This window comes from Pan paniscus, chromosome X (genome assembly GCF_029289425.2).
Source record: "Pan paniscus chromosome X, NHGRI_mPanPan1-v2.0_pri, whole genome shotgun sequence".
Lineage (NCBI taxonomy): Eukaryota > Metazoa > Chordata > Mammalia > Primates > Hominidae > Pan > Pan paniscus.
In genome coordinates this window covers 38,214,823-38,234,122 of record NC_073272.2, presented here as the reverse complement: position 1 = coordinate 38,234,122, position 19,300 = coordinate 38,214,823, and the positions used below count along the sequence as shown (strand labels likewise).

General features: G+C 35.5%; 1 protein-coding gene and 1 pseudogene across 1 annotated transcript in view; one reads left to right on the top strand and one right to left on the bottom strand.

The window, feature by feature from the left end:
- Positions 1–1,331: 1,331 nt before the first annotated feature.
- Positions 1,332–19,300, bottom strand: part of CFAP47 (cilia and flagella associated protein 47) — a 467,323-nt gene continuing 449,354 nt past the window's right edge. The window contains exons 63-64 of the mRNA XM_003805971.5: positions 10,413–10,581; positions 1,332–5,132 (exon numbers count right to left, since the gene is read on the bottom strand). Of these exons, the coding sequence (XP_003806019.4) occupies positions 4,923–5,132; positions 10,413–10,581 (379 nt within the window). The 3' untranslated portion in view covers positions 1,332–4,922. The remainder of the gene's footprint in view (positions 5,133–10,412; positions 10,582–19,300) is intronic.
- On the top strand, positions 14,723–16,094 carry LOC106634288 (small ribosomal subunit protein uS8-like; annotated as a pseudogene).

Sequence of the window (19,300 nt, the reverse complement as noted above, 5' to 3'; positions counted from 1 at the left end):
AGGCCAGAGGCAGCCCCTCCCTTTGCTGGGTGCAGTCCATGTGGCTGCTAACGTTAGTAGGAGTTGAATGCGTATCGCTTTTCCAGGCTGGGGTTGCATGCTACTGGTGGCTCTATAATTCTTGGGTCTGAAGGAGAGAAGACCTGCTTCCAAGGGTCTACTAGGTACTGTCTTAGGAGAGGCTTTCTGTGAAGTTTGTTCCTGTGTCAGGCTTCTGCCTGGGCACCCAAACTATCTGATACATCCTCTGAAATCTAGGCAGAAGTTGCCACGCACATTCAATCCATGGCTTCCCCTTAACCTTTTATTCCCAGTGGGTAATTATTCCACATCGTCCAGTCTTTTCTCCACGACCTATGCCTTGCTGTGGTTGGCTCAGTGAGGACAGCACCCTTGACTGGAGTACTCCCACCTCAGGAGGAAGATCCACACATATCTCTTTCTAACTAGTTTCTTCTCAGTGTATACCACCTCTTTTTCATTTCTATGCTTGTTGCTAATTCAAAAGTTTTCATTTTTCTGGGTTGTTTTTATGCCTTGCTTCTCTTACTCAATATTTTTTCTTAATGTGTGAACCTTGGAATCATCTGGAGCATGTGTTAAAACATACATTCTTGGATCTCACTTCAAAAATACTGAATCAGAATGAGAGAATGTGAATATTATAAATCTGCATTTTGTAATCAACTCAGATAATTATAATGCATACTAAAGTTTGAGAACTACTGTTTTTTTAATAAACTTTGTCTAAGCCTTGCCTTGTACAGATTGGTTTTTGACAAATAATTAATCAATGAGTCATAAAATTTACGTCAAAATCAAATTCCTGTTCTAAGTTCCATATATCTGTCTGTTAACTGGTCATTTCAATACAAATGCCATATCTTTAAATAAAAATAGCGTATTCAAATTTGAGCTCATCTTCTTACATTTTTATTTCATGTCGTCCCTGAACTAAGAATGTGAGTCACCTTAAGGTCAACTGTTCTCACTTACATTTGTTCCCACCTTTTTCGTCACCCCCTACACTACTTTTCTGAGCTTCAGCCACTTCTTCCTACTCTTGAGACTGGCCATGTTTTCACATGTTCCTCCTCCAAATTCAAGTTGTTTCTTCTTGTTACTCCTCTTCTATACTTGGAAGACTCCAATTTGAAGCCTTTTCTCTCTCCTCTGCCAGATTTCTACCTCTAGGCTTCCACACCAAGCTAATGACAGCACTTTCCACATGTATGGGAACTACCAGCTCATACCTGCTTTCTTTACCATTCAAGAAGCACTGTCAAGAAAGTTTTGATCAGGATTCTTTTCTCTTTTTATCTTAGGATGGAGTACAGAAACTAGTTCTGAGCGGTACTCAACATCTGTTTCTTAATAAAAGGCATAAACCCATGAGTAAATTGGTAAGTATTTAATCCAGGTTCAGAGATTATACAATCATCTTTCAAATTTGCATATGTATTTTGTGTAAGTACAATGTCAGATTTATGTGGAACTTTCAGATTCCCCCCCAAAAAATCTCATCTTCCCTTCTTTTTTTTTTTTTTTTTTTTTTTTGAGACGGAGTCTTTCTCTGTTGCCCACGCTGGAGTGGAGTACAGTGGCATGATCTCGGCTCACTACCACCTCTGCCTCCCGGGTTCGAGGGATTCTCCTGCCTCAGCCTCCTGAGCAGCTGGGATTATAGGCTCCTGCCACCATGCCCAGCTAATGTTTTTCGTATTTTTAATAGAGACAGGGTTTTGCCATGTTGGCCAGGCTGGTCTTGAACTCTTGACCTTAGGTGATCCACCCACCTCTGTCTCCCAAAGTGCTGGGATTACAGGTGTGGGCCACTGCGCCTGGCCTATCTTGCATTCTTCAGAGAATTCACATACTAAGGGGCAATTCGTGATCCCCAAATAAGAAACTCCAAGTAAAACATCTTAGAGTTTTTTATTTCCAGACTGCATTTTTAATATGAAACTATGAATAGCGACATAACATAGCATGTTCTTTGTTCTCTAAGAATTAGAGAAGAATTTTGAGGCTATTAGGACATTGTTAGATCTCTTTATAATCACTCTATGTTTCCCACGTAACTGCTTTAGTCTCTGAATCGGTTTGATGCCATTTAAGAGCCATTGATATTCACTAGTGCTGGACTAAGAAATATCTGAAAGTACACAATGCAAGTTTACTCTCACTGAATCCTTTCCCAATGCCTTTATACTATTAGAATAAAATAAAATAAAACAAAACTGGTCTTTCTTGCAGAATTTTAAGAGGTCTTATTGATTTTGCCCTAAAAGTTACCATAAGAGCTATAATCATAACTGTGTAAAGATGGACATTCTGAAAAAAAGCTTTTACAGGAAATTGAAAATGAAAAAGACTGCCAAAGGAAAAGTTTAATCTTCTGATCTAATTTCAAACCTTTTGAATGTAAAATAGTCCACAAATCGATGGGGCAGGAGAGGGGAGAGTTTGACACTATGACCTTGCCCCTTATGTCTTCTTGATAGCTTAAATAAAAAGAATAAATATCACCTTGAATAGCATGTACTTCTAATCTCTTCTTGTGAAGAAAGTAATCCAGGATCATCTTCTAAGTCCAATGGAAGATTCCATATTTTTGGAATTGTGTTATTCATTCAATTATTCTTTCCTTTACTGCCAGAATTATCAACTTGAACTTGGCCAAATTGTCCCACATCATTCGTTCCAATGGGCTGCTTCGGAATTCAAGAATAACTTGTTCATATTACCTTTATAAAAGAGCAAAGAAGTAAAAAAAAGTGTTTTGAACATGTAGCAACAGTGTAGGCATTGTTTATTCATCCTCTCAAGACTCTTAGTTATACATGTGATAAAGTCACTTTTAGAACATATACATAAACACCAATTAACTTACCTAAATTTCCTGTGCTCTCTTCAATGCAACATGACTGAAAATTCATCATCTATTATCTATATAATAATCATTTATTTTGTGTATTTATAGAAGGGTTCATTAGTGTTAGATAAAAATGGAACTACCACCAGGGATCATAAGAGCAAGCAGAATGTATTCCTATCTTGGCAAGAGTGAGCTGGGAAGATGACTCAAGACACAAGTTCACAGGGTATCACCAAGTTAGAAGAAGAAAGACCGGATACAGTAAAAAAAAGAGTGAGATTTTCCCAAATCCATGGATGTTAAATCCATGGAATATGGACTTCCACTCCCCTCTTTCTCAATTGCTACAGACAATACAAATTAATCCCAAAGATACGTTTCCAAACATTTTCTGTAAAGAGATAGAGAATAAATAGTTTAAGCTTTGCAGCCATGTGGTTTCTGTCTACTCAACTTTGCTGTTGTAGTGCAAAGCAATTACAGACAATATATAAGGAAGTGATTGTGCTGTACTCCAGTAAAACTTTATTTATAGGCAGTGAAATTTGAATGTTATATAATGTTCTGGTGTCACACAGTATTCTTCTATTTATTTTTTCAACCATTTAACAATGTAAAAGTTGTTCCTAGCTAATGTGCTATATAAAAATAGATGGCAGTCTACATTCGTCCCATGGACCATAGTATGCCAACCTCTGTCCTAGTATAGTCCCTTCATTTTGGAAACAAGAAAATAGGGTAAAAAAGGGTAAGCAACTTGCTTAAGAATACATGAATGTTTTGTGGCAGAGCCAGTTTGTGTCAAAATATCTTAAAGCTGGTCCATACTGGCTTCCCTTTAATGATAAGTACCAAGCAACATACTCCCCTTTACTTTGATTAATACATTACTGAAAAGGATCAGACACACATCGAAATGAACTTTCTCCTGGATCTTTTTGAGATATACCTATATTATTTAAATGCTGCAATATAGAAGTAGATGAACTACATACACATATCTACATGGAATTTTTAATTAATTACTTTTTAAATAGCACATAATATTCCAAATAGAAGATATAAGATATAAGCATATATTTTATAAAGCAGATATAAGAAATGGTCAATCCTTCTGTCTTCAGTGCTAATTTAATCATTAATGTTTTAAAGACTCACAAGCAACATCTACATGGGAAATTGAGCTTTAATAGCAATACTAGTATTTGAAATATATACACAATGAGATACCGTTCAGCCTTTAAAAAGAAGGAAATCCTACCATTTGTGACAACATGGATGAACCTGGAAGATATGACATTAAGTAAAACAAGCCAGGCACAGAAAAACAAATACTGCATGATCTCACTTATATGTGAAATCTAAAAATAGTGAACTCATACAAGAGTACAATGCTAATTACCAGGAGCTGGGTAGGGGGAATCAGGATGATAGGGAGATGCTGGTCAAAGTATACAAAATTTCAGTTAGATAGGAGGAATAAGAAGTTCAAGAGATCTGCTGTACAACATGGTGGCGATAGTTAATAATAATGTATTATATAGTTGAAAATGGCTAAGAAAGTATATTTTAAGTGTTCTTACTACAAAAAATAAGTATGTAAGGCAATGCATGTATTAATTAGCTCAGGCTAACCATGCTGCAATGTATGCATATTTCAAAATATGTTGTATACCATAAATATATACAATGTTTAGTTGTCAATTAAAACATAAAGACTAACAAGGAATATCTACATGAGACATTTAGCTTTATTAGCAACGCTGTTATTGGAAATACTGTTGTCATTTAAATTATATTTCGTTTTACCACAAATATACACCTGCACTTTAAAAGTGAACCAATTCCAATATTCGCAACCAAAATACATTCATAACTCACAAATGAAGTATAATATATTCAGAGAACAGACTGAATTTTAAAAGACAAGGAAATATAGAAGGCCTATTATAATTAAACCATTATTCCTCAGAAATATTCCAAAAGATGAAATAATAGTCATCAAAGTTCTACCTGAGACCAAGAAATATTTTGGAAAAAAATTTTATTGATTCTTCACCAAAGGAGCACCCTTGATGGTGGAAGACACCCCGGTTCTTATGAGTTTAGTATTTTCACGGACAAAATTACGTGGACGGACTGGCATGTTGTCATGTGTCTTGTGAGTAGCATCAATTTTGGCTTTTGCATTTTTCGGTGGCATGGTAGTTGGAGTTAATCCATTGATCTCATACTTCCAGTACATTTCTTCTGTCTGGATAGAAAGAGGGAGAAATTTTCATTTGAAATATCCAGGGACTTCAAAACATGTAGGGAAAAGTTCACTATAATTAACATCTTCTGTTCTCCATGTAGAGTATGGAAAAGGTACAAAACTGAAACCACTTAGAGTGACAATTAATGTGGAAAATAAAGAAAGTATTTCACTTTATGAATTAAGAATTATTTACTAAAAAATCTCTCAGAGATTCTCCCTGTAAACTACGCATCCATCTGATAATAAGGGAAAGCAATCTATTTGGCTTGCATAAGACTGTTGTACAGTATGAACCCCAACTAATGGAAATAGTACCTTCCAAGATAAACACATTCATGAGAATTTAAGTGTAACCATAGAAATGACTGGTAAAATAAATTTAGCTGCTTTGAAGATTATGAAAGTACATAGCATGTATAACTATTTATTTATTTATTTATTTTTATTTTTTATTTTTTAGACAGGGTCTCACTCTGTCACCCAGGCTGGAGTGCAGTGGCACGATCTTGGCTCACTGCAATCTCCACCTCCCGGGTTCAAGCAATTCTTGTGTCTCAGCCTCCCCAGTAGCTGGATTTACAGGCATGTGCCACGACACCCGGCTAATTTTTGTATTTTTAGTAGAGATGGAGTATCTCCACATTGGCCAGGATGGTCTCAAAATCCTGACCTCAGATCATCCACCCTCCTTGGCCTCCCAAAGTGCTCAGATTACAGGCATGAGCCACTGCACCCAGCCCATAGTACGTATAACCATTTTAATATACCACAAATGACGTAAGATCATTGCTGACAATCACCATCTAAATCCAAGTGAGTAGAATTTACACAGTGATTTATTTAAACATTCTTCATTTCTTCTGCATATATGTTTATGTTTATACTGAAGTCTCATTCCTTGTGCAGAACTTCCTGAAACCACCTGTGTTTATACTGGTGTCCTCCTAACACTAAGATTTACACCACGTATGCTCAGAAAACTCATTCAGAATAGGTCCAGACAAAGTGAATATTGCAATGCTCTGAGCTTTATATGTAGTGTGATACCTGTCAATTAATATTAAGTGCAAGAATGTCTTGCACAACAATACAAGAATGTATTGCACAACAATACATTCTTAATAGCCTCATCTTAATCATATCTGGACCATTTATCTAGTGTTTGTAATAATTATGTATTCAGAATCAGTGTGTCAAAAGTGGACCAAACCAAGGAGCATAATACGACTGGGTAAAAAAAAATTTTACTTCGTATAAGGATGTTTAATTTGAAAAACAAAGCTATATTTTAGTGATTGTGCATATACATATATTTTCCAGTACATTGACCCACTTGATGGGTAAAAATGAGTGAGCTAAATGAAGAGACCTACACCATGCCTGGCATTTGATACTAATGCCTGAGTTACTGAAGGGCCCTGCGCCCACGGCCAGCATTTAGTGGGTATACATGAGTAAGCTATATGAAGGGATCTATATCCTTATTCAGCACTTAGTGGGTACAAATGAGAGCTAAAAGTAGGGACTTGTACCTTCACCTTCGCCAAGACACTTTGAAAATAATTACTTTTAAAAAATTGTTTTAAAGTCCCAATTATATTTATTGAAATTCAATTAAGATTTAAATTTTACAATAAGTGATGCTGAGTGTGTGTGTGCTTGTGTGTGTGTGCTTCGTGTGTGTGTATGGAAGTTGTTCATACTCTTCATTCCAAACAGCTATACAACATTAATAGCCTTATTTTATGAAATAAAGATGGAACATTATAGTTGTTTTACATATAGCTAAATTTCTTCAGTCTAACCATAAATAAAAGCAACTATCCATGTATATTTTAAAAAATTTAAAGATATAACTTTATATCTTCTATCCCCAATCTCCCTTTGAAAATATAAATAGAAAACATAAGTTAAAATAATATAAGAATACATTAATACTTCCATATTACTAACATCTCATAGAATTACCACATTGATTTTTCACAAAAAATGCCAAATTGACAATTATACTTCTCAACTATTTATTTAAAGAAATTTAAAAAAATAAACAGATGAAACTTCCACATTCAGGTTGTGTCTCTCTGTGTTCTGAAAAGAGATCACCCAAAGTCCGTGATCTCATGGACTGAATAACCAAAGCTGTATATATATTTTTATTTCCCAAGTTTCCATTAAGAAAGCTATATATTTAAGGCATAGTTCTATGAATGGAAACAATTGATAATTATCCATTAGCAGATGTGGTCTGTGTCCACCCACAACCCTCAGGTGTTTTCATATCACTGCCTGCTTCAACTTTCAATTGTAAGATTGAAAGTTGTCTTTAGCCTAAAAGTCCTTACTATAAAATATGTGTGAAACTTCATAGATCAATTTTGTACCTCTTTGGCTCAAGATTGTTCAGAAACCCCAGAAGGCTTCTCTACTGGTGCTAGAGTTTGAACAATCCCTGAGAGCACTCTTCAATCAATGATTGGAATAGTGGCGGTTACTGTATATGTAACCAAACTTTTTTAACCTCTCAGGTGTGAAAACTCTGAGGTATGTGTTCCACGCCATTTCCCAGAGATCTTCCACGGGATTCCTTTCCAGTTGCTCACTGTGGCAGATGCCTGGATAAAGTACACTTTATCGATTTCTTCCCCTTCCCTATCTCACATCCTGTCTTCCCTACATCTGTTAATTGAGATCACATAGCAAATATGGTACTTGGATTTCAATCCTGATTTCAAGATCTGCATCTGAGGAAATACAAACCAAGATATTTACAATGCCATTTCCCACAATTTCATGCTAATGATCTATTCCTTTAAAAGCAAACACAAATTATCAATGTCTGGTTATGTCTCTAGTTATAACAGGTACATCTGTATATAAATATTACTTATATGAATACTATATTACTTATATATTATCAATGAAATCACTATCATATATAATCTTATGTATTATATATTACTGTGTAATATATATGAATAATTTATATAAGTATAAAGATAAAGCATCATATATTTTATGTTAGATAATTCTGATAATCCTCACATTTTCATAAACTAAGATTTATCATATCCACCAAGGGAAAGTTGAGCAGATTTACTACTCTCTTTGAGTAGCACCGCTTTTTGTAAAACAGACGAAATAAGTAAACTTTAGTCTCAAAGTCTCAAAACTAGCACTATATATCTTGTTTACCAGTGGGAAAAGACAGCTTTTAATAATTTTAAATTTGATTTAATGGAATGGGAAATTATGAAACTTGTGAACAAGATTACTGAGGTTTGTTTGGGCTAATACTTAATTAACACGTTCTTTAAAATCATCATTTTTATTTCCAAGTGAGGCAAAATGAAGATAATATAGTTGCAAATATTGACTTAATGTTTAAAATCATTCATTTAAAAAAGATGATAATGCAAATAATATTTTTTATTTGGATAATGCTTTAATGATTTAATGGTTCCATTTATATAATGTTCTAGAAATTACAAGATTAGTGGTTGTCAGGGGTAGGGCAAGAATTACAGTATTGGATATGTTTAGCACAAGGTAACCCTTTATACAGAAGGTGGGGAAGAGAGTAGGCATATAGGTGAAGCAGAATTGGCCATAAGTTGATGAATGTGCATACTGGATTATTAGTGCATGGTGATTAATTATGCTCTCTATTTCTACACATATTTGGAATTTTCAATAATAAAAGTAGAATTAAGAAAATCATGATTTCTTAAACATTTCAAACTCAATTTTCCCTACATAAACTGTATCAAATTGTACCACTTCAGGCTAAAAATGGCATATTCTCTGTTGTTCCCATGTAACAACTTGTTCTCTCACATAAAATCTTTAATTGCACTGCCAGTAATTTGTCAAATCAACACAGAGAAATCAGGCACAGGTTTTGTTGGTAAAGCCTTCTGTTAATTGCAGAACTGTCTACTGTATGCTAGATAAAATGAATATAATTTTAATTTGAAAATACTTTTAAAGATGCCATTTAATCCCCTTAAAGCAAACTGAAGCAAGTACAATATGATCACTTTAAATTATATATCAAGGCTGGGTGTGGTGGCTCACGCCTGTAATCCCAGGACTGTGGGAGGCTGAGGTGGGTGGATCACGAGGTCAGGAGATCGAGACCATCCTGGCTAACATGGTGAAACCACATCTCTACTAAAAATACAAAAAAGTAGCTGGGCGTGGTTGCAGGCGCCTGTAGTCCCTGCTACTCGGGAGGCTGAGGCAGGAGAAAGGCATGAACCCGTTAGGCGGAGCATGCAGTGAGCCGAGATCGTGCCACTGCACTCCAGCCTGGGCAACACAGCGAGACTCCGTCTCAGGAAAAAAAAATTATATATCAATGTAGGCAACAAGGTAGGTGCAAAATGTCAACAAATGCTTTTTCTTCTTACTACCTAGATTGTAAGGACTCTTAGAAAGATGAAAAGAATAGAAATAACTTCCTCAAACAATATTCAATATTTTCTCTCTGTTAAATAAAACAATAAATTTTTTCTGCCTATGGCACTGGCTAATTATTGCTTGACTGAGAAATCTAGAAATCACTTTTGTACCAGGAGTTGTGTGTATACGACAACATGCTTGTGTGCCAATGCTACTGAAAGTAGACAGTGGTAATAGATATCTTTTTAGAAATAGTTTGAAAGTTGTATTTAGCCTGAAAGCTCTTACTATAAAATATGTGTGAAACTTTATAGATCAACTTTGGTTACTGAATAAATGTTCAAAATTGTATTTACCTTAACTGTTAATAAAATGATGACTTTAACAGATGATTACTGGCTCACATCATTTTTTTTCAATTCAAAATAAATGTTATATATTATTCCATTTTTTTTATGTTAGACTTCAACATCTTGCCAATACTCTGCCTTAATTAAGGGCTCCAAAATCCCTATCTCAAATAACTTAAAGTTAATGAAGTCCTTGAATAGGTATGTTACAGAAAGTGACACATAACTATACAAATCACTTTACAGTCATTATTTGTCTCTTCTACAGTTCCTTAATATGGAAGGAAAGTATTTTTTTTAAACTTTCCTCTAGTGTTGACAACTGTTTGTTATATACCATACTTAAAATTCTGCTCTTTGACAAAAGAAAAGTAAACCAAGATGTAGCAGTTGAGATAAGTTGATTTTTGCACAGCAAAATTGTTATTCTTTATCTGTCACCATGTAGTAAAACCTTTTCTTGCTAGTTTATTTAGTGTCTTTAGTTGCATCAAACATCCTTGGCTATTGCCTTTATAGAACTCACCTGTATTACTAATGTTGCTTTATATTTCCTACAGTACATTTTAGGTTTAAATCCTACAGTGATGAGAGTTCCATTTGTGTTAAAAGGAAGAAGTTCTCCAGCCTGAGGTTTTACAAAAAACTCCAGATCACTGCCAGGTAGGAAGTGTGCGGTGAACGGCTCAGGATTTCTGGAACAGAAGTACAAAATTCAACTTAGTAAATTTCATCATTACTTCATTCTCTTTGTGAGAACTTGATGAGTAGAATTTGAATCCTGCTGCAATAGGCCTGGTTAACATTAATGCTGAATGCTTACCAAATAATAGTGAGGAGGCATTTTAAAAAAAATTACTGAAGTCATTCTTCTCAGGGTGACAAAATGAAATTCTAAAGATTCTTAAAATCACATCTTATAATGCACAAAGAGGCTGGGCGTGGTGGCTCACGCCTATAATCCCAGCACTTTGGGAGGCCGAGGCAGGTGGATCACCTGAGGTCAGGAGTTGGTGACCAGCCTGGCCAACACGGTGAAACCCCATCTCTACTAAAAATATAAAACTTAGCCAGGCACGGTGATGTGCGCCTGTAATCCCAGCTACTCAGGAGGCTGAGGCAGGAGAATCACTTGAACCTGGGAGGTAGAGGTTGCAGTGAGCTGAGATCATGCCATTGCACTCCAGCCTGGGCGACAGAGTAAGACACAGCGCAGTGGCTCACGTCTGTAATTCCAGCAATTTGGGAGGCCAAGGCGGGTGGTTCACCTGAGGTCATGAGTTCCAGACCAGCCTGGCCAACAGGGTGAAACCCCATCTGTACTAAAAATACAAAAAATTAGCCGGGCATGGTGGCTCACGCCTGTAATCCCAGTTACTAGGGAGGCTGAGACAGGAGAATCGCTTGAACCCGGGAGGCAGAGGTTGCAGTGAGCCGAGATAGCACCATTGCACTCCAGCTGGGGCAACATAAGCGAAACTCCATCTCAAAATAATAATAATAATGCACAAAGAAAAAAATGTTGAATCTATACAAATTGGAACTATTCAATGTCCTTAATGGAAATTTAGGCATTTGTAAATTAATCCATACATAAAATGACTGACCAGCAAAGCTATCATAATACCTTTTGTTTCTGTTTCTATTCCATGGCGATATTTACTCATCTTCCCTTTAGCTTTTCACTTGCTGAGTGAAATGAAAGCACTTTATAATTTCATTAAACATTCTTGGGCCTGAAAATGGGTTGTTATGATCTGAAGTGAATTGAGTGACATTTAAGATTCAAGTGACTATCTTTATGTCAAGGTTGACTATACTTGAGATAAGGACTGCAAAATAATTTGAAGAATTTCTTGGTAGAATACAGAAGAAGAGCGGAACACTGCATGGAAGTTTTGAGAAATTTAAAACTCAAATTGACAGGAGTGATACTCATAAAAGGCCAAGTTCAGCCTCCAAAAACAGATTCAACAGTGAGACATAGGAGAGGATGCAGAAAGGATTCAGGCTGGAACTCACTGATCTATTCAGCAAATATGTATTGAGTATCATAACAGAAGGTTTGAGAACATGGACTGTGGATTGGAACCATAGCTTTATTTAGATGGATGACTTCGGGCAATTTACTTAACTTTTCCCTACTTTAGTGTTGACATCTGTTAAACTGTTAATAGTCATGGCAAAGCGATTAGATTAGTGCCTGACACACAAAAAGTGCATTATAAGGACTAGCCAATAATACTTTAGTCATCAGTATCGCTGTTGTTCTTATTTGAAAATATTTTATTACCAGTGCTAGGCTATGATGAATGATACAATAAATGAGAATGAATAAGACAGGGCACCTAAGGGAATTACATCAATAAAATGGCACAACAGGAACTCCCAGACCTTCCTTCCACAAATGAAGACACAAATTCAACAACAGTCCCTTTTGTGAGAAATCCAGAAACCAGTTAAGAGGCTTTTGTAGCACAGTAGAGCATACATTTTGCAATCTACCCATCTGACAAAGGGCTAATATCCAGAATCTACAAATAACTTAAACAAATTTACAAGAAAAAATCAAATAACCCCATCAAAAGGTGGGCGAAGGATATGAACAGACACTTCTCAAAAGAAGACATTTATGCAGCCAACAGACACATGAAAAAATGCTCATCATCACTGGCCATCAGACAAATGCAAATCAAAACCATAATGAGATACCATCTCATACCAGTTAGAATGGCGATCATCAAAAAGTCAGGAAACAACAGGTGCTGGAGAGGATGTGGAGAAATAGGAACACTTTTACACTGTTGGTGGGAGTGTAAACTAGTTCAACCATTGTGGAAGACAGTGTGGTGATTCCTCAAGGATCTAGAACTAGAAATGCCATTTGACCCAGCCATCCCATTACTGGATATATACCCAAAGGATTATAAATCATGCTGCTATAAGGACACATGCACACTTATGTTTATTGCGGCACTATTCACAATAGCAAAGACTTGGAGCCAACCCAAATGTCCATCAATGATAGACTGGATTAAGAAAATGTGGCACATATACACCATGGAATACTATGCAGCCATAAAAAAGGATGAGTTCATGTCCTTTGTAGGGACACGGATGAAGCTAGAAACCATCATTCTCAGCAAACTATTGGAAGGACAGAAAACCAGACACCGCATGTTCTCACTCATAGGTGGGAATTTAACAATGAGAACACATGGACACAGGAAGGGGAACATCACACACCGCAGCCTGTCATGGGGTGGGGGGAGGGGGGAGGGATAGCATTAGGAGATATACCTAATGTTAAATGATGAGTTAATGGGTGCAGCACACCAGCATGGCACATGTATACATATGTAACAAACCTGCACGTTGTGCACATGTACCCTAGAACTTAAAGTATAACAATAATAATAATAAAACGAACTATATTGAAGCCAGTAGGAAAATTATTGGCACCCTCTTGCCATTATCCCTCCTCCTGGCACAGTGCCACATAAGTGGGAAGAAATGCTCAGCTTCTGGCTTCTCTGTAGGGAAAGAAAAAGAAGGCTGGACCAGACATCCAATGTTCTGACTTTACAGGAGAGTGAGGCTGCTCAAGGGGCTGGCTTCTGATTTGGCTGGCTCTAGATTTCTGAGGACTACTAAGAACAAAAAAAGGCTGAGTGGTGTGCTGCTGCTTCAGAGGACTAATGGTACAGCAGACAGACACCAGAAGGAACAAGAGACTATAACTTTCTGAAAAAAGAAATAAACCAATACATCTCTGTAAATAGAAATATACATGAACAAGTCCAGAAAAGACACATCCACATAAAAGGTTTGCAAGGCCTCCAGAATCTCTAGCCAGGATGATTGGTGAAAATCTTCCCAGTAGAAAGCCAGTCTGTGAAGACTAAGAGAGACACCACGAACAAGCCCACAGCTGGCCTCTGCCTCCACAGAAGTGTCCATAGTTGGCTCCTGCAGCTGAGTGTGTGTACATTGCTGGCTCTAGCCTCATTGCTGCCTGCCCTGGCCTCTTGCTTCTTGACCCAGAGTCAAGACTAAGGATCTCAAGGGTCTTCACAGGCACCATGGGCATCCCATATCTCTTGCAACCATGGATCATACAGTTGCTGATGTTACAGACTCTAGCTGCCTGAGCCAAAGCAATATTAATCTCTCACAGCCTGAAGCTACTGCATGCCACCACACTTAGAACACTACAGAACTAGACCCAGTGCCACAACACACCCCAATGTACCCTGTTACCCTAAAGGTGAAAGTTTTTATTTACTGAAGCCAATTCATAAAGTCTGGAAAAGATAACTTCTTTAAATGAGCAAACTTCTTAGCAAGGCTAGAAAGATCACGAAGAATCAGGGAAATATTACACCACCAAAGAAACAAAATACTGCACTTTCAACAATGGATAGATCATCCAGATTAGATATCAGTAAACAAACATTGGATTTGAACTACACTTTAGATAAATGTACATAACAGCTATATACAGAACATTCTATCCAACAGCAGCAGAATATACTCTTCTCAAGGGCCACATAATATTTTTCAGGGTGGATCATATGTTAAGCAACAAAACAAGTCAGCAAATTTTAGAACATTGAAGTTATATCAAGTATCCTTACTGATCACAGCGGTATGAAACTGAGAATCTATAACAGGAGAAATTTAGGAAAATTCACAAATACGTGGAAATTAACATGCACCTGAACAACCATTAGGTCAAACAGGAAATCAAAAGGCGTATTAGAAAATATCTTGTTCCCATAACTGCGTGCGCTCTCCCCTCCCATTCTCTTTCTGCCATCTTTCCGCATTGCCGCAATGGTGCTCATGAATGTCCTGGCTGATGCTCTCAAAAGTATCAACATGCAGAAAAGAGAGGCAAACGCCAGGTTCTTATTAGGTCATGCTCCAAAGTCATCATCCAGCTTCTCAGTGTGATGATAAAGTGTGGTTACATTGGCAAATTTGAAATCACTGATGATCACAGAGCTGGAAAAATTGTTGTGAACCTCACAGGCAGGCTAAACAAGTGTGGAGTGATCAGCCCAGATTTGATGTGCAACTCAAAGGTCTAGAAAAACGGCAGAATAATCTGATTCCATTGTGCCAGTTTGGTTTCATTATACTGACAACCTCAGCTGACATCATGGACCATGAATAAGCAAGACGAAAACACACAGGAGTGAAAATCCTGGGATTCTTTTTCTAGAGATGTAATACATATTTACAAATAAAATGCCTCATGGAAAAAAAAAGAAAATATATTGAGACAAATGGAAATGAAAACACAACAAAACAAAACTTAATGGGATGCAGCAAAAGTAGTATTAAGAGGAAATCTTATAATGATAAATATCTACATTTAAAAAAGGCAGGTCTCAAAATAAGCCACTTAAATTATATGAACTAGAAGAAGGACAAACTAAACCCAAAGTTAGCAGAAGGGAGAAAATAATAAAAAATAAGAGCAGAAATAAATAAAATAGAGAATAGAAAAGTCATAGAAATTTGACAAAACAAAGAGTCTTTTAAAAATAAATTTTAAATTGACAAACCATGAGTGAGATTAAGATAAAAAGAGAGAATACTCCAATAAATCAAATAAGAAATAAAGGGGGAGACATTTCAATTGATTTCTCAGAAATATAAAGGAACATAATGACAATTATGAACAATTATCTGTAAGCAAATTGGAAAACCAAGAAGGAAATGTATATATTTCTAGAAACATATAACCTACCAAGATTGAACTAATAAGGAATAGAATGCTTGAAGGGGCCAATTTTAAAAAAGATCGTAGCATTCATTAAAAGCTTCCCAACAAAGAAAAGTTCAGTACCAGATACCTTCATGGCTAAATTCTACTAAATATTCAAAGAAGATTTAATACCAGTCCTTATTAAACTCTTCCAAAAGATAAAATCTCATTTTATGAGGCCAGGATCACCCTGATACCAAAGCCATACAAAGACAACAAGAGAAAAAAAAACTACAGACCAATATATCTGATGAACATGGAAGCAAAAATCATCAATACAGTACTAGTAAACCATTTCTGCCAATACATTAAAAGGCTCTTCGCCATAATCAAGTGGGACTTATCCTTGAGATGCATGTTTTGTTTAGCATATGCAAATCAATCAACATGATATGCCAAATTAAAAGAAAAAAGCTACATGATCATCCCAACGGATGCTAAATAAGCATTTGGTAAAGTTTAACATCATTTCATGATAAACTCTCAACAAATTAAGTTTAGAAGGAAATTTCCTCTCCATGATAAAGGTCATTTATGAAAAGCCTACTGCTAACATCATAATCAATGGAGAAAAACTGAAAGCTTTTCCTCTAAGGTCTGGTACAAGGAGAAAATGCCCCCTCTTTGCATGTCTATGTAACATACTAGAAATATCAGCAAGAGCAATCAAGCAAGTAAAAGAAATAAAAGGCACCCAAATCAGAAAGGAAGAAATACTATCATCTATCCCTATCTGCAGAGGGTGTGTTCCTATATGTAGAAAACTGTAAAGATTACACACACACACACACACACACACACACGCACACATGAAAAAACCTGTTAGAACTAATACATAATCTCAGTAACACTGACATTGATGGATGAAAAATCAACATACAAAACACAGTAGCATTTATATATTCTAACAACAAACTCTCCCAAGAAGAAATCAAGAAAGTAATCCAATTTATATAGCATTAAAAAGAATAAAATTCTTAGAAATGAATTTAGCCAAGGAAATAAAATGTTTATACACTGAAAACTGTAAAATTTGATTTAAAATATTGACAAAAACACAAATGGGAAAATACCTTGTTTTCATGAGATTGAATAATTAACATTGTTAAAATGTCCATACTACCCAATGTGATCTACCAATTTAATGCTATCTATAAAAATTCTAGTGTTATATTTTAAATAAATAGTAATCTCTAAACACTTCAACTAGCCAGAGCAATTCTGAGCAAAAAGAGAAAACCTGGTAGCATCCCACTACCTGATATCAAAATATATTACAAACCTAAAATAATTAAAATAGCATATTACTGTCATAAAAACAGACACATAGGTCAATAGAACAGAATAGAAAGCCAAGAAATAAACCTAAGCATATGCCGTCAAGTAATTTTTGACAAGGGCATCAAGAACACACAATTTTAAAAGGTTAGTGTCTTCAATAAATGATGTTGGGAAACCTCAATATCTATACTGAAATAAATAAAATTTGACCTTTATCATCTATATTTTGGTCAATGATGAACTGTACATACAATGGTTGTTCCATATGATTTTAATACTGTAGGTTTACTGTACCTTTTCTGTGTTTAGGTATACAAATATTTACCATTGTGTTGTAGGTGCCTTCATTATTCAGTATAGTAACATCCTGTGCTGGTTTGTAGCCTAGAAGCAATAGGCAATGCCACACAGCCTAGGTGTGCAGTATGCTATACCATCTAGGTTTGTGTAAATGCACTCTATGATGTGTGCAAAATGATGGAATCACCCAAGGATGCATTTCTCAGAACATATCTTTGTCTTTAAGTGATGCATGACTGTACATACAAAAGAAGGAATCATAGTAAATGAATATATGCATATATGCACAAAATAGAATTACTATACTACGTCAGAATATCACACAACACTCGCAGAAATTTATCAATCATCAAAAAATGTTGCCCTAAGTTAGTTTCCCAAATATTCACCAAGATGTTCTAAATCCACAAAATTTTTAATGAGTATAAATTCATATCAAGTTTTCTTTATATGCCATCATTTTTTTAAAGAAAGTAGCTTTATTGTTATTGTTAGAAATAAATGGAGACTCAGCTGTGGTATAAAAGTGTTAATGAATTAGAGAGGGTTTAAACAATGTGGGCAGCATGATTCACTAAAGACTTCTTAAATTATATGTATTTAGCTGTGTGTTTATATATATATACACACACACATATATACATATACACATAGATACACACATATATACATATACATAGATACACATATATACACACATATATACATATATACACACATATATACACTTATGTGTATATATACACACATATACACACATATATACACATGTGTGTATATACACATATATTACACATATATACACATATGTATACACATATATATACACACATATATATACACATATATATACACACATATATATACACATATATATACACACACCCAGCCCTACAATTAGTTTTCTTAATGAAAATGCTCATCTACAGAAGATTTTCATTTTATAACAAGATAATTTCTATGTAGCATGATCCCAAATGACTATTTCAAAATATGATTAGCTTATATTACTAGGAAACCATTTGTCTCTAATTCCTATACTCTACCAGAATTGAGTTGGACTTAGTGATAGTGGCCAAGAGATGGTGGATTTCTCATTTCCTAAGATTTACATTATAGTTTTTTGTGTAATTCATAATGCTCATTTATATAAAAACAATTTTTAAATGTTATCACAAAGGGCAGACGTTAGTAAAAAGTAAGATATTCAGAAAAATAAGGATTTTATATTTCTCAAAAGTTTTACTTATTGCTAATCACTTATATGCACATAAAATATTTTAGGAATAGGTAACCTATTTTGATACCTTGAACTCTGTTATGTTTTTATACTGATTCTTCAGAATACTTTGTATTATTATGTTTAAAATTACCCCTGGATACACTAACGCTTTACATATTTAATTTAGGAAACAGAGTAGCTACCACCATGGGGTTTGTCATGCGCCTTCGTCCTTCTTTCCTCTCCTTGTATGCCCAGCACACAAGAAAAATGTATAGTCACTAGGACAGGGGGTCATTCCTTTTCAGAACTTATTTTACTCTTGATTCCTTAAAGAAAAAGGAAATATTACTGGGTTCATGAGGAACCAGTCAAATCCTGAATATAATTAGGTCTGCCTGTTTTCCTATCCTATTTTTTTTCATATACGCCCCTCCAGTTCCCTAGATCTTCAAGATAACTTGAAATTTCTAATACCTACCTAGGTGTAGCCTCCTAAGGGCTGGTAAATAAGCTAGAAATATTCAGTAGCTTATTTACATCACTGAATCCTCTAAAAAAAGTTTAAAACAGACTTAATGTAAGGAAGCAGGTAGTTTCCATTTGCTGTAGAAAATAAACCCATGCGAAGACTTGGAACCAACCCAAGTGTCCATCAATAATAGACTGGATAAAGAAAATGTGGCACATATAAACCATGGAATACTGCGCAGCCATAAAAAAGGATGAGTTCATGTCCTTTGCAGGGACATGGATGAAGCTAGAAACCATCATTCTTAGCAAAATACAAGGACAGAAAACCAAACATCTCATGTTCTCACTCATAAGTGGGAGG